The following is a 23,736-nucleotide window of genomic DNA, read 5'->3' on the forward strand; positions in this document are numbered from 1 at the left end:
AACTGACAATGCCGGTGGTGTGTCTGGAATGCAAGAGGGTTTGTAGCGTGGGTCGGGCTCCTGGCTTCATTGCACATTCATTAGCATAGCTGTGTTAAACTGTGAGTGTGTCCGCATAAACAAATATATATAATGAATATGCTTGTGCAATTAGCAGAGGAGGTTTTAGCTTCGCTTGAGATGTTTTTTATTTCATGCTAGCAGAGATTTGCAGAGACGCGATACTTTACTGTGAAAGTTTTTTTTTTTTTGCTGTTTGCACAATCTCTGGTCAGGCATTGCCACTTTTACATTTCACTGCACTTCCTATTAGCATTTGTGACAAATAAAGTTCTTGAATCGTGATCATCATTACAGTCGAGTCCTGGTACGTCGATGCACCTCCATCTACCAACAAATGTAGCTTTGATTATCTCCTCCGACCTCCGAGCAGATTGTCTCTGCTCTGAGAGGGAAACCAGGTTACGGTTCGCTTCCGAGAGTCAGAGGCCGAAGGCGCCCCTCATCTCCCTCCTCGAGCGGACGAGGCCACGTTCCTTCACGTGTGACGGCGACAGCGGCGCCAAGATTTAGTATCGGCGCGTGGCAGTGCGTAAAAACGCAGTGCCAAGCGGTCGCGCTTACGCGGTTCCTTGGTTCGACCTGGAAGAAGAGCTCTCCTCCAGACGCTCAAAGCTCGATCGCCGGAGCAGAAAGAGGCGTTCGGGGGGAACAGCGGGAGGAGGTCGGAACCAGCTGGTGGAGGAGCGCGACTCTGCGTTGCCGCACGTGCTCTTTAGCCGCTGACGGCTCTCTGGGCCACGTTTCAAAGTGAAGTGCGGGGGAAAAAGCCGAGAGCTCGTGTGCAAAGGAGTGGAAATTTCTCGCGTCTTGAACAAACTGGACTGGACGTGACTGGCAGCTGCATTGTGCCGCTCTGACCGTCTGCTGGGATTGGACGCCTGGGGGGCCTTGTTGAAAACGTAAGGGGCCTGAAAATCAATGACGGAGAAATAAACCCCCCCACCACCACCACCATTATTATTCCCAGTAATCAGAGTTAACACGACTGTATGTGTGTAAAAGCGCGACGACGCTCCATCTCCAGTGACATCGCGTCACGCTCGACTTCTACAAAGCACCTTTGGCAGTTTTTGCTTCCGCAAAAAAAAGAAAAGAAAAGAAAGGGAAACAGAGTCGATGGCAGTGGTTAGTCTTTGAAGATCCATCGGCGCCGACGGCCAGCTCTTAACGGCCATCGCGGCGGCGGAGGATTTAATTCGGCCTCGTCGCCGGGGAGGGAGCCGGAGTTGAAGGTCGCACGCCCGTCACTCATTTCATCTCTCGGGCGAGAGTGTTTGTTCCAAGCCGTAATTGATTTATCGCCCTTCTCTCCCCGGCGAGGATTCAATCAGAAAGAGTTTTGAGGCTCTTCGCCCTGAAATACGGCTTTAAAGTAAGAAGAAAAAAAAAAAAAAAAGTTAAATCATGCTGTCATTTTGTGGACAGAGCTGCTGCGTGTGTGAGTGTGTGTGTGTGCGTGCGTTTTGTCATTCTAAATACCCTTGAGAGCGGAACGGCTGCGAGCGTTTATCTGCAAAAAGCCCCCGACGAAGTGATTGAAATGTGGTATCATGGAGCAAAAAAAAAAAGATTGGATCTCAGAGGCCGTTGCCAAGCTAAAGATGTAACCTGCCACTCTTGGATTCGGTGGCGCACAGACACACACAGACACACACACACACACACACACAACCCCAACAACAGACGACTCCTGCGAAACAAACACGTCGTGGAGTCTGTCTCCGTCGCTCCATCTGTGTCTGGCAGTCCTGCAAACACGCCGCAACGCAATATGCAAATAGATAGACGCCGCCGCGGCGATAATTAGCTCGTTCGTTTCATCCGTTATGAAGAAGCAGCGCGCCGTCAGATAACTTCGGACGGGGTGGGGGGGGGGATAGGGGGGCGGGGGGCTTATTTGCATGTTTGCATAAAGGAATCAATGCGGTGGCGGTGGCTCAACCCGGTGCAGATGTCTGCGAGCCGGCTGAAACATTTATCAGCACCGCCAGAACAAAACGCCGAACCCTGTTAGAGGAAATAATTGAAACTCAATTCCATTTTCCCCAATCAGACGCTGCTCGCTAATTTCCCCAAGATATCGTGGGTGTTTTAGTCATTCTCAGACGCTTGCGTGCCTGTGTGTGTGTGTCTCTGTGTGTGCGTGCATATGTGTTGGCTATTAACGTTAAATCCTGAAAATGCAGAGCACTATTTGCCATGAAGTTGTTCCGCTGAATTCATTTAATGCGGGCAAATAGGGCACTTTGTAGCAGCGGAGGAATGCATATCTGTCCTGCACGCGGCGTTAAGCCGAGGCATTAACGGCACCGTTCCAATCCCTTTCTGGACAGGATGGGCTTGTTTTTTTTTCTTTGTTAACTCAGAATGACTAATTATCGAACGGATTTTAGCCTCATTAGGGCGCGTTGGCAATATTGCAGGTGATTATTGCTCCAGCTTAACGTATTGATTTTTTTTTTCTTTTTTTTTTACGACATTTCTTTACGACCTCCGCCACGGTGTATCTGCAGTCAGGGGAAGCTCGGCGCTAAAACTTTGAGTCGCCGGCGAGATGATGATGCGCAGATGAAAATAAAGTGGAGGCGAGAAGTGAAGGTCTATCTCACGTATCCGTCTTTGAAGAGCTCACAGAAGGCGGTTTTGGTTTGATTGGGTGAAAAACTTCAAACAAACAAAAAACCCAAACAAAATGAAGGGAGTCCAAACATAGTTTAGACAAAGCTGTTATTTTCTCGTTCATTTGCGCGGCAGCGATATTCGCTTCTTGGCTTCACAATTAACTCGAGTGGTGCAACTAAATTGAAAGCTGCTTCAAATGACAGCGAACGTGCCGTGATGCTGTCATGTTCCACTACTTGCTGCTGGTGGAGTGAGTTGGTCGCCCATCTCTCTCTCTCTCTCTCTCTCTCTCTCTCTCTCTCTCTCTCTCCCTCATCGACCTTCCAGCGGGACAAAAACACTATTGATCGGCCGTCCGTGGGATCTTTTTACAGTGGCTAACCTGTTTGTCTGAGGCCGTCCTCAGAGTGAGCCACGCCGCTGATGCGCTGTCATTTCAATCTTATCTCCGCGGCTCATACTGCCTCCTTTTGTACAAGCCCATAATGCACCGGCTGGCATAAATCCATGGCGTCAAGCGGCAGCGGGGGCGGCGAATACGGAGTCCGTTGAGAAAACAACTTTTTTTTTTTTGAGTGCGTCCACTTCAGGGATAAGTAAATGGTAAATATTTATGATAAATGAATGTTATATTTGGATAAAAACATGATCATATTTTGTATGGCATTGCTTCTGCTGTAATTAAAGACAGCTGCAGCCAGGACGTATGCAAGTTACACAGCAGACACATCCAAAGTACACACACCCACACACACATTGTCACTGACACAATACGTCTTCAACTTATCTCAACATTCTTTGGTCCAACCCACCTCCTTGACCCTGAATACACAAAGGTAAAGACCAAGTCTAGAATGTACAGGATTTAATTCAGACAAACAGGTTTATAGGCAGTATATAAACACATAGCCTAGTCACAGTTTTTCCTCCTTAAGTTATTGGTTTACTCATCAGTCCAGACCAGACTGGTAATGATGGTAATGAGGAATGTCCGACTCATTGGGACTGAACGCAAAGGCATGACGCAGGGGGACGGAGTCACTTTCCAGACAGCAAACAATGAGCTAAAAACAATCGACAGAGATTTTGGTCCATGATGACCCGATGTCTTCGCACAGTTGCTGCAGATCTGTCGGAGTGAACATACAAGTTGCCAATCTCATGCTCAAACAAAATCCCAGAGCTCCTACTGGCCCGAGATCTGCTGACTGTGGAGTCCGGTGAACTGGAGCCACGTTGAAGGCACCAGCTTCGGATGACTGGAGCTTAGTGACAAGGTGGGTGACCCATGTGGAAGTAGCCAGTAAAAGGCTTTGAAAAAGAAGGTTATTCTGGCCCAGAGAGCTGGCGCTCACCAGTTGTTTTCTCTTGTTCAAACCTTCCTCTGCAAACCCCAGAGGAACATTTGGACAAGGCTGAGCATAAATATCATCTAAAAAAGATTTAACCCGCACTGTGCTCTTAAAGAGCGGCCCCGTATTGACAGAATCCATTTTTGACAAAACCCTACTTGAAGTGCGCTCCCAGTGAGTTTTGATTTGCTCCGGGGCCAATCTGCCAGAGCTGAGAAGAAGGATTTCCAATCCATACCACAGCCGAGCAACGGGGCAGGGATCGATATATCGCGGCTTTCATTTTAGGGAGCTTTCATGCCGTCCGTCTTTATTTTCGCTCAATGTTCAGGCGGGGATTCGCGCTCGCCACCCCCCTCTCCCCTCCACCTCCCTCTCCCGGCACAGATGGTGAAGGGCCATAAAAACGCGGGCAATCAAATCTCATAACATTCTGCAAAAACTTGGCAGCATTCAAAGTCCTGCAGTATTGAGTTTAAAAGGTTGCTCCCCGGGGGAGTTGGGAGGGGGGGGGGGGGGGTAGGCCCAGTGAAGTGGGTTATTGGGCAATAAAACGAAGCAACCTCACACTTGCAGCTGTATCTCCCACTGACAGAAAAGATATGGTGGGAGATTGGCAGAAAAGCCATCCATCCCTAAACGCAACCATCACTTCTCCATAATTACCTCGGAAGAATCACATTAGCTCCTGACAAGATAATTCACTTACTGCTTTAATCTGCCTCGGACCACTCACGCCCACAGATAACGCCGTTCGGGGCTTTTTGACGAGTTTGCAGTCGAAGGCGGGAGAAATTGCTGTAGAAATTGCTGTTTCTTGGCCCGTCTCCCGTTTGTTTGTTTGTGTATTCGGCGTTTCAAAGGCGTGCGCTGCACAAGAGAGGCACGATTGATTGGTACGAGACAAGAAACAACCCATTCACTGAGCGCCGGACCGACGGCTCGTCATCGGGGAGTTTTCCTCCAGAGGTAGCCATGATCCGGATGTGCTTTTCATCCAATAAAACAAGTTGCACTAAGACACCTGTCAGATTCTGACAGGAAGCTACAGGAATATCGTTCGATAATTTTGTGTTTATTCCTGACAAGAAGCCGTGGATTCGCCCTGGATGTGTGGCATGGGTCATTAACCTGTTCTGAAGGACAAAAAAATAAATAAATAAATAAAAATAATAAATAAATTCACAACTTCTTGAAATGCAATCCAAAGAGTCCCAAAACTTTCTCCCCTTCCCTACTGTAGAAACAGAACATTGGCAAAACTTGTTAGTGTTGTTGCCGGTAAACAAACCTGCCTCGGTTTTATTTTTTCAAATCTTTATTGACAATCGTCAACAGCCGAGCCAGGCAGTCGGAGCCAACAGAGTAAATCACATAAACACATAAATCAAGTGTTTTTGGCTTTTCGATCGTAAAAACCGCTGACTCGGAGAGTGCGAGTTGGAATTAGACTACACGATTTCAGAATTCGAAGAGTGTAAAAAAAACTAAACAAAAACAAACTGTGAAATGTTTGCTGCAGGAAAAATATCATCATCTGTGGGCTACAGTGGACATTTTAGCTCCAGTGTCGAAAACTACCAACGGCCAAAAGTACAAGAACTACAGTATAAGACAAATGTTTTCTTGCTCAACCTTGACAGCAGTGGATTCTTGTTTACATGCTAGCATTACATAGACTCTTCTCAACCCGAATGTGCTGGTAAATATGTGACCGCACCGGTAATTGGCCTCGTTGTCCACCCCTGGAATCCGACAGCGCCTTGGAAGTGATTCATGCGCCACTCTGTCTATCAGTGGCTTTCACCCTGTTTACACAGCATCAGGCAGCCTTTACAGCCCGGCCTTGAGTTATTGATGGGTGGCTCAATAAAACTCGGCTGTGAGTGGACACACACACACACACACACACACACACACACACACACACACACACACACACACACACACACACACACGCAAGTCAGCTGCCAGTCTGTTTTTTTTCTTCATGTTTTAGACTTTGGCATTTATTGGATGAGTCACCCATTAAATTATAATAAGAAAAAAAAAAGCTTTGGATACAAACTAAAAAAATAATAATACCCATATGAACTGTTCTTTATTTCTCCAAGAATTTGTCCTGACTCTGGTGCCACCTGTCGCAACAGTTGTCTGCTTTTAAAGAAAATCCATTGAGCACAAAGAGGGAGGGGAGGGGGTGGGGGGGGGGTCCATTATTTAGCCGCACCCGAGTTTCGGAGCAACTTTTTGATTGTTTGTGTGTGTGCGCTTATGTGCGTGTCCTCACCCCCTGCGAGAAGTAAAAGGCAGCGATCCCCAGCGGCCAGAAGCAGCAGAGCATGGAGAAGATGGCCAGGCCCAGGTGGTCTCTCGGGGGGACCACGATGAAGTTGTCCTCGCTCTCGCTGTCGCTGGAGCAGTCCGTCTGCGGGGAGGAGAGTCAACTCAGGTCAGCAAACACTTCAAAAAAAAACACTCCAAAACTCTCGCTGCTGTTTCTTCTTGTTATTCTGGCTACTTATTTTTTTCATTCTTGACATGCTTTGAATGTTTTATATTAAAATGGTGTGATTACCAGTTGCAGAACCACCCCTCTCTTGTTTGTTTTTTTTCCCCACACACAGCTTGACGTGATTTAAACGGAATCATTCATTACTCGTCTGTTTTTCTTCTTCATTAGGATGTTTCCTGTCTTTGATTCATACAAGCGTTTGGTGTTAAGCCACATGGTCTAATTGCCGGTTGCTGTTTTCATAGTGCAACAAAAACGTTGATAACGACGATTAAAGGGATGATGGACAGAAATAAATGGGCGTAAACATCTGACACTGTTGAGGCAAGATGAAGGGTGGAATTTCTAATGTTGGCAACCTAATATGGCGAAAACGTGGTGATGTAATAGTGAGCCAACATCTATAAGTGAGCTCAGCGTTGTGCTTATATCTTTTAAAACCATAGGCGATGAGAAAATTGCTATTTTTAACACTGGAAGGCAAAAGCTGGTCGATCCTAGGTTATATTCACATACATCAAAATATATGACTGAATAACATATTTCCTTTATCTTCCTTTTCAGTGGTCCCAAAACATTGGACGGGGGATATTGTCACCAAACTATCTGGCAGTAGCACAGGAGGAGATAAAAAATAAATAAATAAAACATTACCGATATCACTGCCTCGGTGAAACTCTTTGCACTTTTCACTCGACGCACCCGAACATTTTGTCAACGAGCAAACGCGCACTTTTTATTCATTTTCATAAATAAATAACAACGCGGCGCATTTCATTTTCAGGTTGAGGCGACTTTTTCAAGTCGACTGGGCGGAGAGAGAATCAGCGCCGGAAGGAAAAAAGAAACGTCATTTGCATAATGGGAAACAAAACACAGATGAGTCACCGTGTGCGGGATCATTTGCCCTCACGTAATGTCACGGCTCGCGTCGGCCGACTTTCCCGCGACGGCCCATTAGTTTCACATTAGTCTTCGGATATGCAGATTCCCCAGCATTTCCCGGCATCCAAACAACGAGACGGCAGGGGAGGCGGGGAAAAAAATGAGAAAAAGCTACAGTTGGGACGACTTTTCATTCCGGGTGTAAAGTCGTCACGAATCAAACGCACCTTTTCCGCTCCGGCCTCGTGGAACCATTTCACGCTTCACGCAGCATTCAGCACACTGTATTGAAATGTCTGCCCGTTAAGGAGGGGGAAACACGCTTCGACAGGCAGCCGCATCCGCTTTGGGGCTAATGGATTCTCGCACTTGATCCACAGGGAGCAAAAAAAAAAAAGCCAGAGAGTTTTTGCGATTTTTTTTTATATGTTTTTTTTTTATTTAAAGTGGCTTCATTACGGCTGCGATTTCAAACGCGAGAAGAACCGGAGAAGATGAACCGGGGAAGATTTTCCTGGGAGTTAAAAAAACAAAAAAAAGACGAAGAGGAAGAGGAAAAAGTAGAAGTAGAAGAAGAAGACATCATAGATTAAGGTCGCACTCTCGTTATACGCCATTAAGCTTCATCCTTGACACATCATCCCCACTGAAGGATGGTGAAGGCTGGAGCATGCAACATAAAAAAAAATAAAATAAATCAAGGACACATCAAGGCTGACGTTATGAGTCCGTCCCATCAGCAGCAGCTGAATATTAAGATGAATATTTGCAGCAGAGGCAGGGAGGGATCTCGTCGTTTCTGCTGATTCTTGATAAAAAAAAAAAAAAGTGAGATGATAATCTCTATTTTGCGTTGCACAGCTTGCCAGTGTGTAATCCTTCATTTTTTTTTTGTATGTATTTTCACCCGTCCATAATGCCTAAATCCCTGCATGTGTTTCTGTGATTGGGTTTTAATAGAAACACTGTGCAGTAATTTGGCTCTTCCAGCAAAGCCGCAGCCTGTCCTGGTTTTGCAGTTCTAAGGTTGGAGTGCGGGGGTGTGGGGGGAGGCGGGTGGGGGCCAGACAGACTGAAGGGATTTTATACTGTCAGAAAAGATGCATTTGATTTATCTTGGATGGGGTTTTTTTTGACAAGGATTTTGCACAACAAAAAAAAAGCGTTTTTGTCCTCAAGGTTTCTCAGCTCGCTATGAAAACTGCAGAGGCATACGGTCCTGAATGGGAATTGTGTTTCCTGGTCAGGCTTGTGCTCTTTCGGCTATTTGGTCTCTTTATTGCAGCACTGACAGCAACGTTCAAGGGAAAAACGTTAAGAAGGTACAAAACTCCGTTCCCAGCAAGGAGCAGGCTGTGGGGTCTTTTGTTGCCTTGACTGAGGCTGTCGGAGGTTGAGGGGGTCGATGGGGGTATGGCCGGGTTCTACATCCCGGGCCAAAACAACCATCCAGACTCACAGCTTTAGACAGTTCAGACCTGCCAGTCACTCTCCTGTCGTACAAACAACCCAGACTAAACGGAACCACCTCTCATGCTCTCATAACTGGAGTCAGGGTGAACGAATCAAAGCCTAACAATACATCACTGGAAAGAAACGATGATCCCACTCCCGGCAAACCCACAATTCACTGCAAGTTCCCAAGCCACAGCTATTAATACATTTAGAGCTCGGCGCCCATGATCAATATCCTTCTATTCTCTTCACGATGCAAAGCAAGAGGTGGAGTGGCGGGTGGTGGAGGTAGTGGTGGTGGTGGGGGGGGGCTCTGGATGTGGCATCTGCATTGTGCATGATGTCACGTTGCCTGCATGGCCTGGAGCGATGCTCGATGTGGAGCGGCGAGCCTCGCTACGCTCAGGGCTTCCGAGCTCACTGACAATATCTGCACAGGCTTCCGGCTGTTTGGAGAACACACACACATACACACACACACACACACACATACACGCACACACACACACACACACACACACACACACACACGCACACACACACACACACACACACGCACACACAGAGTGACTGGTTGGCTCATGTTGCCATGGAAGACGGAGGATAAGAAGCCAAAGGACGCGAGAGGAAGTCAATCGAGCGCATCGTCGGTAGAATGCGATTGCGACGATGACTCCGCCCCCCCTCCCCACCGCCTCCTCTTCCTCGACTGAGACTCCGTCTGCGGATTCAAGTCACGCCTTCAGCAACCAGCTAAGGATTAGCCGAGGAGCGGACAGGATTTGTTTATCAATTTCCCCACCTGACTCTTAATGAGGGCCGCAGGCTGTATATTAAAGATGGGAGGAGTCATCGAGAGGTCACCCGTTGGTTTCGCAAATATTTGCTCCGAAGCGCAGACAGATTGGTTTGACTGTCGGCTTCTCTTGTGGCCAATTTTACTGAAAATTAGATCAAATCAGATGAACTGGACATTAGAGTCTATTTGTACTGTTGAGCTTTTCCATCCGTCCATCTTCTGCTTCTTTATCCGGGGGCAACCGTCTCTCAGCAGAGACACCCAGACTTCCCTGGCCCCAGTCACCTCCTCCAGCTCATCCGGCGGGAGCCCAAGTCATTCGCGGGCCAGCCGGGAGCCAAAGTCCTTCCAGCGTGTCCCGGGTCTTCGTCGAGGCCTCCTCCCAGTGGGACGTGGCCGGACCACCTCTCCAGGGAGGCATCCAAACAGATGCCTGAGCCACCTCAGCTGGCTCCTCTCGATGTGGAGGAGCAGCAGCTTGACACCAAGCTCCTCCCGAGTGACTGAGCTCCTCACCCTGTCCCTCAGGGTGCCCCAGCCCAGCCAACTCACTTTGGCCGCTGGTATCCACGATTTTGTTCTTTCCGTCATTACCCAAAGCTCATGACCATAGGTGAGGGGTAGGAACACAGATGGACCAGTAAATCGAGAGCTTCGCCTTTCGGCTTGCTCTTTCTTCACCACGACAGTGGTGTTGATGGTATGAATTTAGGGCTCCTTTCCATATTGGCAGCCAATCAATTTTAGTCTTTCTGCAACCCATTTTGATGGTCCCTGCTGGCCAAACAATACAATGCAGGTTGCTAGTACCTCTTCCATCTTATTATACAGTCAGCGATGAGCAGACCTTCCCGCTCCACCTCCCTACAACCTGAAAGTGCTTCTGATGACAGGGGGGCGGCTAGCTTTGGACCCACAGCGCTCGGATATGTCCTGCTCTGAGTAAATCCCGCTGACACCGGCCAAGAGCTCTGACAGGTAATGAAGAGCTAATGGATGGGCGCCACTCTGGCGTGACAGCACCGCCGCAAAAAGAGGAGAGACCCCTTTTATTTATTTGCTCCCATCCATCCCCCCCCCTGCAAACACAAAGGAAATGTGGCCCTGTCCAACACTTTAGCTCCCCTCTGCTTCTCGGTGTCCCAACGCTGATTCGCCTCGGCGCCTCCATCTTTTTCCTTTTCTTTTCCGTCTTCGTGTCAAATGAACGACTCGCGCGGTGACTCCGGCGTGCGCGTGGAAGGCAGGTAATCATGTGAAGATGACACGAGGGTGAACATGAATTTTAATGCATCTCTGAGGTGAAATGCACCACCGCGTACAAATTGTCTCAGGCGTCGCTGCCATTCATCCGCTGTCTTTTTTTTCCTCTCGGGGGCTGCTGGGGACGAGGACCGTATGTTAACCTGCCTGCACATCAGAGGCGATGGTCCCCTATAGCAATGAAACACATTTATCTAGGCGACATGCATTGAGCAAATATTCCAAAATGGAGTCGTTTAGTCGATTAGAGAACTGTGCTCAATTTGTGGCATTTTGACAGAATCGGCACAGACTGACTGCTGCTCTCTGAATATGGCTCACTGATATATTGACACTATGTCGGTCAAAAGAGAATGGAAAACCAACAAAGAACCAAACTATGACGACAACCCACAACAATCTCAGCTCATCATATTTTGTCCTCTACAGACACAGGCCCCAATATCGGTCTCTGTGTTCTTTATGTTTTGCGTCTTTGATGCTAGTGAAAAGCAGATTGCTGCAATGAGGGCCGACTTCGCAAGTGACGTAGAAAGAAGGAGAAAAATTTTGCCGCAAAGTGAGTGGAATCCCGACTCGACTCACACAGTCAGAGAGTCAGCCCCGAATAAAAAGACGGCGTTCTGGATCGCGCCTCTGCGGATGTTGGTAAAACACTCTCGATGAAAAGCTGCCGTCCACAAAGAAACAAATTACACCGCCGCCGATAATTTAATTCAGGCCAGTCAAGCGTTTAAAAAAAGGCAAGAAAAAATAAATAAAAAAAAGCTTGCGGTACCGCTGACATGAATACGCAGATTTACAGCGTGGCAAAACACATGAATGGCGCGGAGGCTGAAAAGGGAATAAAAAGCTACTTCACAACCAAAGGGAATTCAATTACTCGGCTGAATGTCTCCACAAAGTTAGAGAGTAAATGCCAGCCGGAGTGGTTTTCTTTTTTCCCCGGCAAACAGCACACGTATCATTGCAGATATAAATAAAAAAGGAAAATGGTCGAAACACGTGATGAGGTTACGTGTGGCTGCTCCGGCTCGGCCTCTGCCATTTCCCGAAGCGATTAAAGGTCTCTGCCGTCTTAATAGCCTCCATGTAATTTGATTATGTTTCTGCAAGCGAGGTGGGACCTTCTGTTTGCATAAGCATCGTCTTCGGGTCGCCCCGCTGAGAGAACAGACCTAATTTATTCCTGACCGAGTAGGGAGAGGGGGGGGAAAAAAGAACACCAGCGCACCGGTGGCTTGCCATGTGACACGCAAGGTGTAGTTTGGAGGGCTACTCATTTATCAGGCAGCGTGATAGAGAGCGTGCACTTAAGAAGACCTCGTGATTCAGTGTCGAGGGCCACGTCTTCCAAGGTCGCAAACGCAGACGCGGTCCTTGATATTATTATCATCATTTTCACTTTTAAACCCACAAAATTCTCATTGGATGCCACACCAGTGGGAAATCAAGAATAAATAATTTAATAAATCTGTCGTCCCAGCGGCTCCTTGTTGACAGATGTGCAATTGCACATGCACATCGCACCCTCGGTATTCACACCACGCTCGGCCAACGACAGGTTGCAACGCAGAAGCGGCGCCAGGGCCGGGCGTCAAGTGGCGGCGGATTGAGACGGAGGGAAGTGAACGCCTCGTATGAGCTGCACTTTTTTAAAGGAGGATTAGCAGATTTGCTATTTTTTTTGGCAGCTGGTTGTCAGAGCTGCAGTAGTTGATTGGCCTGGTTGTATTTCCACGTCAGTAACCACCAACAACAAAACGGCAGGTGCTTGTCTGTTACAGAGCAGCGGGGTTGTTTAATTTCTAAAAACCTAAAACCTCAACATTATAGGGGTTAAACAGTCCTACTTAGCAATCTACAGCTTGGCTGATTCAGGAGGAATAATGCACAATAACACATATTTTCAGAAAATAGGGACAATCTATTGATGGAAGGTTGTTACAGATTTAAGGAGCATCAATAGCACATCATCATCAGCATAGAGCCAAAGTCTTTAAATGAGGATGCACTGTAACATGGCTGCTGGTTAGCTTTGAAATTCCCTTAAGTTTTGCACGTCACTTGAAAAGCCTTTGCCTCTTGCTGGAAAACATACACACACACAGCCTTGTTGCTTCATTCTGACTCAGTGCTGCCACTTTCTCAACTGCTGCCCAGGCAGTGAAGTGACTCTTACTTCTTCACAAGGCCTGAATGTTTGCAGCGGTGTTCAGGAGACCTTTAGGTGGGTCACCACTAAATACTTCAGACTGTAAACACACAACGGATCCCTCAAATCCTCAAGATGACTGTTGCATTTGAGCTTAACAAAAAAAAAAAAAAATAGAAAACACGTCATGGGCTCCGGCTGAGAGCGCAGTCAGCCAGCCAGGGTCAATAATTTAGCAGGTAATCGGTGAGCTAGTGCCCATAGCCGTTTAATATGGGATGTGCCAAGGCTGCATTACACATTCATGCCCAACGAGAAGGTGACCCGCCAGAGTAATGGACAGCAGCCGAGTGGGATGTTAGGCTGCCAAGCCTCAAGCTTTTTGCATGCCAGGAGTTAATATTGCAGTAAAAGCCTGATCTTATCTACCTCACGTTTTTTTTTTCTTGCCCCGGAATATTTATATGTATATAAATCCAGCTTGGTCAAACAGACAATCATAACGCGCTTCATTTCCAATAAAAAGCTTCTCAGATTCATAACGTGTAACCACCAGGGCTGATATTACTCAAAACTGAGTGCAGTACAGACTGAATAATTATCACAGTTCACTTTTTAATAGTCTCAGCACTATTCAGACCAAGATTGGAGAAAAAAAAAGACGGGAATGTGAAGTCACATTTTTAACTCATAATATTTCTGGTAGATCGGATAAAGATGGTGTTCCAACATTGACATCAGTGAGTTGAGGGTCCATAAAACCTTCATTGAAACTCAACTAGTGACACAATGGCACTTGCATCTATTCTCACGTCAGGTCGTCAACCTAATATCCTTACTGTAAATGAATGGACTTTGTGAAAGTTGATATCAGTTAAATCATGAAAAAGACACGTTTGTGTCGGATTGCTCGGACAGCTAATGCATTAACGATACATTAAAGCCAATTTGTACTTTTAACCAGCGGGAACGGCTCCAGGTGACGCCACCGTAATGGCAGGTTCCATTTGCTATTAATCGGCAATGTTCCAATTACAATGCGGCGACGGCGGACTGGAGGCAGCCGGCGTCGTGCCGGGACCGCCGCCGGCTGATAACTGCACGCCGCGCGAGCGGTTTTCCACGAGAGCGACACAAGGACAACAACGACAACAAGACTGAGGGGAGGAGAGGGTGGCACGATTTGCATGCAGCGACACAGAGTCACTGCACTTTGCGTCGCGGGGGATCTGATGGAGTCCAGCTGTCACTGGGCGAAGGCGGGGTTGCACCGTGGACAAGACGACACAGGGACACACAAAAAGACAAACAAGCATGCGCACATACACATCTACATTTCGCACATTGCCCCTTTTAAGCGAAAGCAGGAGAAAATGTACTGATCTGGAAATAATCTCTCCTGCTGGTTATCTTTCAAATCAGAAGGACACAAAAAAAATAGAGAAACAAAATCAAGTTACTATTGCTGCTGCTCTGGAACTCTCCGAATGCATTTACACTTTGTATAGCCTGGGGTGAAATCACAGGGAGTCTGTCTCCGTTTAGCAAGAGAGAGAGAGAGAGACAGAGCGAGTTTTAAGATCTGGAGAGTTTAATGCGCGATTGCAAAGGCTCCAAAAAATGTGTGTGTCATTTCCCTGTCAGGCGAGAGAAATGAGATTTTGGCACAATCGGCGCCACTGAAGGGGAGCGGTGGGGGCTTTAGAACAATATGAGCGCGCTCGACTGCGGCGTGACTCTGTTTCGGATTTAATGGCGACTGGGGCGCTCATGCCCCCTCAGATTTAATAAGGATGGATAATCCCTCCTTCCCTTCAATCAAGAGGCAAGACGCAAAGGGCAGTGAGAAATATGCTCGTCATAAAACTGATCTCTCCATCGATTTCGCCGCCGCTGCTTCAGCCACCCTGCTGAAAATTCAAACGAAGGAAAGCGTGGCGGGAGGTGGTGGTTGTGGTGGTGGTGGGGTGGTGGGGAAGGCCTTCATCCGGGGGGCCGGCTTTTATTGAGACACTTTGCCAGGGCCGGGACGAACGCATGTTCCGTTTATTATGTGAATATAAAATGCGATAATAAATGTAAATTGAATGCAGGGGAGACAGTGCAGCAGATGGCAGACAAATAAGAAGTGGTGGCTCTCATCCCTGGCTCGAGTGCCATTTGTTATGCAGGTGAAAATTCATTTAGAAAAAAAAAGGGGGAAAAAAAGAGCGTAATGAGCCAAATGCGTGATTGCAAGGCTGCACACATGCCAGGGGTCCTGTGAGCCAGGCAGGGGGTCGCACCGCGACGGTGGCCACGTCAAAGCCAATTCTGCTCGTAAATCAACCCGTAATTACTCCGCCGCTGTTGACGCTAGCGTCATGAATCTGGGTCCGTCCAGAAACATGGAAAAACACCACATTCATGAAGGAGGAAGGCGTATTAGGTAGATTTAAGTGGTGGCTCTTATGACTCCAAACTTTAATCTCCGTCTTTTAGCTGCTAATCTGGGTCGCTATGGCATGAGGTCCAGCAAATTACTAGGGTTAAAAAACAACAACAACAACAACAACAAAAAACATCATAACAGCATTAGAATCCTTCAAGCAGGTCGCATGGCTCTGGTCTAAAATGAAATCTAGTCTAGTCTAGTCTAGTCTAGTTTTATTTGGTCTAGCAAAGTTTAGTCTAGTCTAGTGTTTTTCATTTTTGGGAAAAAATTCCACAGCGTTTCAACACAGCGTTTCAACATATTACGTGAATCACTGATGCTGCAGCCACTGCTGGCGCTGCGTCGCGGGGGGCAGCTTTTAATATGAAAGGAATATACAGGAAGTCGAGATAAGTGCAGGACCAGAGGCAGGAAAAGCACGGGCAGCTTGAGGGTGGAGCGCGGTGGGGAGAGATCAGCATGACGAGCACGTTTTATTGAGCGGGCCAGCAAGAAATATTTATGACCATGGTACCTTTTAATAATTACCGTCCACTCATGTGTGTCCCCATCAGGCACACGAGCGTGTCTGTCAGTGTGTCTGATGCCACTTTGTACTCTCAGGCGCTGGTCCCTCAGGGCAACTAATGATGTTTTTGTCCATCGGATGGACGGCATCGTTCTTGAGTAATTAACTAATCAACACCTCTGTCCACCCTGCTGACATGAAAATAGTCTTATAACCATCCATCCGTCCATCCATCCATCCATCCATCCATCCATCCATCCATCCATCCATCCACTTTCTGAATCCACCACTTCTCCTGCACACATAGTTGTGGAGCCACTGCTGGAATGGATCCAGCTGTCTCTGGGTGTCACACTGGGGACAACAGACGATCTACAGTTGCCAATTAGCTTAATGTCCATGTCTGCGGACTCCCAGAGGAAGCTGCAGCGTCTGTAGTGAGAATATGAGAGCAAACTTCAACACAGACAGGCCTCCCCCGAGGCCAGGAATCAGACCCAAAACCTCCCTCCTGTGAGTCGACAGTGCCAACCACCGCACTGCTACGTCAACCTAGCCTTAACCATATCGAGCCAAACTACAAAGTACTTCTCAGTTCACCATTCATATATGCTCAACCAATAGAGGATTATGTAATTAGAATTTTATAAAAACGCAGGTCCACTCATCACCCTCTCAGGGGCTATCTGCGAAGTACCAGCACGAAGATAATTGGAAAAATACTGCGTTCAAGATATCTGGGTATTAATTAATCATGAAATTCATAAAAGTCGAGTCTTTTATTAGCAGCTTTGAAGATTCAGGGTTTTAATATCTGCACGTTATCAGGGAGCAGAATGTGCACATCCTGTAGCCTACAGTTATTGACCTTTCTGAGAATCAGCGGCGATCTTAAGGTTATTAATTCAAGTCGTTCTGTATCTTCTGCAACGCCTATTTTCTCCTGCCACTGTTCACACATTATTTTCCTCGGCACATTGGTTGACAATCAAACTAATGAGGAGTGAGGCTGGTGCGCGGGAAAGAGGGAAAGTCGACTAATCTTAAAGTACTGCAGCAATTAGTCACCCGGTTTGAAAGGGCATTCGTGCTTGTTTTTTTTTTTCCTCTAACAGCTGTCAAATCTCCAGCTGATGGTGATCATTGATCACGCAGCGCAGAAAATTCCTGGTGATAAACACACAAGCGTTTTACTGTGGAACACCTGCCAGCGCTGAGTCATTCCACCACTCTATCCACAGCACATTCGGTTGGGGAATCACAATGACTCACCGCGACAAGCTGAGATGGAACAAGAAGCAATAGCGAGGAATGTGAAAATAAACAAACAAACTATTCACACACACACACACACACATATGTATATATAAATATATATATATATATATATATATATATATATATATACATATATGTACTTATATGTATATAGGCTCCAGCAGATCCCCTGCAACCCTGAGAGCAGGAGGAAGCGGGTATAAAAAATGTATGCATGTATGTATATATGCACTCACACACACACACACACACACACACACACACACACACACACACACACACACACACACACAGGGTTCAGTTTAGCTGCCAGGTTAAAAAAACATGAAGAGCTAAGTCTGAAAACACTAGTGCTAGCTTTTGCTAATTAGCATCACAACGCAGACAGGCAGAGAGTGACGAGAACCACATTTTCTCACTATTCAAAAAGTGGCACAACGCTAAATAAATCCAATAGCTTGGATATCCTATCAGGTAGTGTGACAGAACAAGTGCGGCTCTACTTCTCTTGCTGATAGCTAGCTAGCTAGCAGAAAGCTGTCCTGACTTTCATTCCATTCGGCAGCACTGGTACCACCCAACATGTGCCGTCCAACCCCTCTAGACGCTGGCCGTACACACATTGCGAGGACTTGCTTCAGAGTTATCGACTTATGCTACAGTTGTGCTGTCTCCTAAACTCACGCTAACTGAAGTTTGTTGGTCGGGTTGGTATGTTGCTACGATACCCAACTGAGCCCGTCTCAAGTTGTCCCTTTGACTTTTTCTTGCAACGTAACCGCTGATCTTTAGAAGTATGTGTTTGTGTCCCTAATCCAATGAAACAGTTCTCCCAGCACGAATCCTTTTTAGCCAAGGACGCAAGCCTATCTGAAAGCAGCAGCTGCAGATCTGACCGAGCAACAAAACGGCCTCAGAATAAATATGAATCACACTTTTGGCTGAAATCCAGCGCTCGTTTTCTTAATATTTTTGTGCATTTACAGTATATTTCTCTTATGTTATTCTCATTCAAGGTTGTGTACGAGATCGCCTGCAAATTAATAACAGTTTTTTCACTGCAGTGGCTGACTGGCTACGCAGCCGACGGTTAAAATGTACCCTAAAGATTGCCAGTTGCCAAACGTGCGTGGACGCGAGAACATTCAATTATCGGTTGAAATATCTGGCAGCATTGTTCTGCCTCAAAGGACGCACAGTGCATTTGCACAAATGACTTTTGTTTGTTGACAAGAAACTCCACAAGGTGCATTTTCAGCTAATTAATTTTTATATAAGAGCAATTTCCAGGAGCAGCTGAAAAATATTATTTTGCCCTTCATTTGGTGAGTTTGTCCCCCTGAGGAATACAAATAAATACAGTAAAAAAAAAAAAAGTGGTTGCCACATTAGTGTTTCTTTGCTGTCAGACACAAATAATTCAATAGAAAAAAAATTATATATATATATATATATGTATATATATATATATTTATATATATTTATGTATATATGTATCTGCGAGGACTTGTTATGTGAACACCAGCCAGTCTGGGCTTCCTTATCTCTTAATACTGTATTGGCAGCATGTGGGCTGCAGGCTGGAGACACCCTGAACTCTGCGCCGTCGACAGTCTAATGCTGCAAGGCTTCATAATAAGTCCCACTGTGTATATTTATTTATTTTTTTTCTCTCTCATCGAAACTCGAAAATGTCTGTCAAGCCGGGTGATGCTTTTTTTTTTTTTTTTTTTTACCCTCCCTCTTCTTTTCCTTCTCCTTCTGTTGTGTGTGCTCACTCGATTGTGAAGAGGAAAATATGAGCCACATGCTAATGGCTTCGCTTAACCTTTGAACGGCTGGTCGGAGGCACCTTCCGCCAGCGCGGCGCATTAATCCATTTCAAGAGTGTCTGTCGTTGCAGTTCGCTGGTAGGGAAGGGAGAGGAAAAAAATTGTGCCCGCCGTTGGCTGTAAATGGCATCTGTGTGTCAGTTTGCCTTTTTTTTCCCTGCGTGTCTTTGCGCGCCCCCCCCGTTCCACTTTTTTTTTCCATCTTCATTTAAAATGTACCGTCACTCCGTCTGAGCCATATGCACTCGAGTCACGTTGCCTTGTTTGCCGAGTTCATCACAGCGATCCAGGTTAATTCCAGAGGACTCGCGGCGGCTGGGCCAGGGGTCCATTAGCCGCCTCCAGGACAACCGGTCGAAGTCGACTCCCCCTCGCCCGCCCACCCCCCTCTTCTAGCCGTCCAATCCCCCTCTAAATCCCTCGGAGCTGCTTGGCAGCGGGCGAGTCAAGAGGGGGGAAACGCCGTGGCTAATGCCGCGGCTAGTGCCTAGCGTCCCCGGGCGAGGCGGCTCGCGGGTGATTTATTATCATCTGACAAATCTGGGAGCTGGTAATTGAGGCCAAGGTCAGGGGATCAAATGGGATTTGGTTTGTGTTTGGTAGAGCGTCGCTCTGGATTCCAGGCGCCGAGCCCAGCATGTGATCCAACCGGTGTACAAACAGCCCCGGAAGAGGAGGAAGAGGAGGAGGAGGAGGAAGAGGCCCGGTGCACTCCATCTGCGCCTCCATCCGCATGGAGGCATCAGAATATTTCTGCCTTTACTTTACTCAGGAAAAAATTTTAATAATAAATAATATAAAAAAAACACTATAAATTCAAATGGCATGAATTGGATCCTGCTGTTAACTTCAAGTGAAACGTTGCCCAAATTCACAATGACAGAACTCAGCTGGCAAAGGTACAAAATCCGACGTACATATTTTCTGTGTGGTTCGGACTTGGATAAAGCAAATACAAGCTACAAACATTTAGACTCAACATCGAGGAAGCCAGCAGGAGCAAACAATCAACACAACAGCAAGCCAATCACAGTACAATCAGTTGTCACATGACAACACTGTGGCACTTTGTGAGCCGTTGGTTCGCGTTACCTCCTCTAACCACACATACAACAACTGTATTTTCATGGGGACACCTCGCCGCACTATATACTGTATATCTGACCTCCTCCACACCAACACTCCTACCTGGACTCACAGGTCTGTCTCATCCCTGGGCCTCACTGTGCCTCCAGCCCGTCTGTCCACCATGGGGTCCAGAGCCTTAGGCCACCCCCCCACCCCCCCACAACCCCGAGCATGGACTCACTACCCATTTTAAGTCTGTTCATGGTGTTGCAGAGTGTCCTTTATACATTTTTAACTGTATTTTTTAAATCTTTCTCTATGTTGACCTTGAGTGTCCTGAAAGGCACCTTTAAATAACCACAACCAACCCGCTCCACCTCCTCACCTCGTACTCCACGTACTCCTCCTCCTCCACCTCGTAGGACACCGTCTGGATCTTGACGTGCTCGCCGTCCTCCAGCAGCTTGGCCTGCGGGTCCTCGGCGGCCGGTGGCGGCGGCGGCGCGTCCCCGCCCGCCGTGCCTCCGTTGGCCTCCTTGGCCTTCTTCTCCGTGGTGAAGGTGGTCTCGCAGCACTCACTTTTGTATTCCTTGGCCTTGATGCTGCCGCTGTCCTCCTTGTACAGGATGAAGTTGGGCCGGTAGAAGGCCTCCACTGCCAGGTGCAGCGAGGTGGCGTCCAGCAGCTGCTGGGACTTGACCTTCCCGTTGGCGTGGTGGCAGCCGGCGCTCACCACGTTGCTGTTGTTCACCTTCGCCCCTACTCCACCTCCTCCTCCTCCTCCTCCGCCTCCTCCTCCTCCACCACCTTCGCCTCCTCCGCCACCAGAGAAATAGTTGATGATGTTCTCCTGGTACTGGTTGTTGGAGAAATCACCGCCGTAGCCGTTGACCATGTGCTTGCTGTTCTTGTCCAGCAGCGGGTTCTGGAGCTCGCTGAGGTTCTCCATGGTTAACCGAAACGGGGCAAGAGATTGTGCAGTTTGTTTTGTTCTTGGGGGTGGGGGTGTTGGGAGTCCGGGGTAAGAGGCAAGAATGAAGGACGGAACCTTAACGGCGCGCTTGGAGGTGAGGAGCGTCGGCGATGGCGTTCAGCATTCTGCGGCGGCGGATCTGCAAGAGAGGAATGAACAGCACGAGGAAGGAGAGTGTGAAAAGTCTGGAGAGAGACTTTTTTTTTTTCTTTTCAGTTTGACATCCATCCGGCAGCTGGCAGCACTTTTGCCAAACTCTCTCTCCCACGTCAGATCACAGTTTGGCAGTCGCTCCCATCGGCAGCGGCAGCTCTCGCAGCTTCCAGCTTGCGGAGGGAGAGAAGCCGCCGCACGCGACTCCGAGTGCGAGTTCCGCCTCCAGCACGCGCGCTATTGCTGCGGCTGCAACACTTCGGGGGTAGAAAAAAAAAAAAGTCAACTGCCAAGAAGTTAGTGGGTCGTGTCGCCGTTGTTCTTAGTCGCACTTTCAATTGACAGTGTCAAACTTTCAAAATAGTTGTGTAAAACTTTTCTTAGTTGGGAAAAAAAAGAAAAAATGAAGCGAGCCACAGCGTAGATTTATTACTGTTCTTTTCCCCACAGGAAATGAGCTCCAAAAACAACAACACCACTCTTGGACGGATCCCCCTCCCTCGACCCCGACTCCGCTCCCCCTTTAACAAACAAAAGCTCCTGATTTGCCTCCTGGCTGTTTGCACAGTTGGATAAACAGCTCAGAATTTCTCTCCTGCTTGGTCGGTCATCCTTGTGTTTTTTTTTAGTTTTTTTTTTATGATTAATCCGCATCCGAGGCTCAGATGCCAAAAGCAAAAAAATATTTTCATTCCAAGGGGCCGGCCGGGGTCCTTAGCCCAATCGTCCACGGGTGGCATCTTTGAAATGCATGAACGCATTCCCCCTACTAGAAACGATGGGTTTGCGCACAATAAAACAGCAGCAGTGTCCAACAGGATGTTGATAATTTCGGTGCTTGGGCTGAACTGCCTCCGATTTGCCTCAGTTATTTTTCAACGTATGGATCTTCCGGATCGTCGGGGTTTATGGTTGGAAGAAACCTCCGCTGATACGATGGCGGTCCAATTACCGTTTGGATCTTTACTTTCCTTAACCTTTACCGGCCTCCGGAATATATGCATACGAATACAGCAGGCAGCCGGAGGAGTTCAGCCGAGGTTATGCACATCGTATCCCGACGGTCTTTGCCATGTAATGTGAAAGACCTTTCACTCCCGTGTCCATTACTGGGGGTTAAACCTGCTAAATCTCCTCCTATTCACTGCCAAGCACCTCCCACATCAGGTTTTTTTTTTTTCTTTTAAAAATTTGCTCCACTGTTGATGGTTGATGATTTCTGGCCGAATAAATAAAAGAAAAGCTCCCCCCGGCTTCCCGGAGCTGGGTAAGTACCGGACGCCCGACAAAGTTTGCCCGGGTCCTCCCTGCTGGACTCTGCTGCTGTCACTGTTGCGCTCCAAAGCGCTGACACCGTCATTCCGCACGAACGCACACTTAGGGCCCGCCCTTCGCTCCGGGGGGAGCGCCAGACTCGCACGGCGCTCTCGAGCCGGATAGTTAAAAGTGTGAGCACTTACAAAAAGTCTCATGAAATACTAAAGATGAGTAGGTGCTGATGTTGCTGTCTGCCGAGGATGCTGCTGCTGCTGCTGCTGCTGCCACCGCTTCTTTTTCTAGACAGGAAGTTGCCCGGCATCCGATTTTGCTGAAGGGCTCTTAAAGGTCCCACGTCATGCTGAAAAAATGCCTTAACACATCTTTCCAAGCAATAATAAGAGTCTCCTGACTGTTAGTGAACTACCCACACATGTGATAAGTCCATCCTTTCACATTGTTTGCTTGCTTTGCTTTTCCTGTGCAAACTGTTTTGGAAGTCAGTCTTTTGTGATGTCACAAAAGGAACTGATGATACCTCAATGACACCTCATCTCCCAGGTTAGTGAAAAGAACCCTAATAAAGTGTTGGTTTGCGGTTTGGTTTTTGTTTTCGTTCGCCTTCCAACCACATCTCATTTCCAACAATGCATCAGTCTTAGCTAGTTTTGCAGGAGGCTGTAAACAGCGGGCATCATGTGCTATTTTCAAATAGTTTTTTTTTTTTTTAGAGTTGCTTCACAGCAATCTGGATTGAAAAATAAAGATTTCTAAATGGGAATAATGGGTCCATTTAGTCAGAGAACTACCTTTTTTTTTCATTTCAGGATCAATGGCAATACTGAAATCCAACTATTAGCCCGAGCAGAGCTGCGTAATCGTGCGAGACACTTTTGCGAGAGAACCAGCAACCTGCGACGTCCCAGAGTGGCGGCTTGGAATCTTCGTCCTCGGTGAAAATCCTGCAGCTCGGGGGACAATTTCGCCAGTGACAGCGACAAACAGGTTGTCGACTTTCCGCCACGTCCACTGAGCCAGATGGTGCAACCTCCGCAAAAAAATGCTCATCTGTTGGTTTTTTGTTTGTTTGGGTTTTTTTTTTCTTCCCCTCCTCCTCCTCATTA

At 47.4% G+C, this 23,736-nt stretch overlaps 1 protein-coding gene across 1 annotated transcript in view; it reads right to left on the minus strand.

Moving 5' to 3' along the window:
* Positions 1-23,736, minus strand: part of syndig1l (synapse differentiation inducing 1-like) — a 37,512-nt gene that overhangs the window by 5,062 nt on the left and 8,714 nt on the right. Inside the window, exons 3-4 of the mRNA XM_076044684.1 lie at positions 20,615-21,341; positions 6,328-6,465 (exon numbers count right to left, since the gene is read on the minus strand). Of these exons, the coding sequence (XP_075900799.1) occupies positions 6,328-6,465; positions 20,615-21,178 (702 nt within the window). The 5' untranslated portion in view covers positions 21,179-21,341. The remainder of the gene's footprint in view (positions 1-6,327; positions 6,466-20,614; positions 21,342-23,736) is intronic.

This window comes from Nelusetta ayraudi, unplaced genomic scaffold, assembly GCF_046127955.1.
Source record: "Nelusetta ayraudi isolate G7.1 ecotype Tasmania unplaced genomic scaffold, CSIRO-AGI_Nayr_v1 ptg000082l, whole genome shotgun sequence".
NCBI classification, from domain to species: Eukaryota; Metazoa; Chordata; class Actinopteri; order Tetraodontiformes; family Monacanthidae; genus Nelusetta; species Nelusetta ayraudi.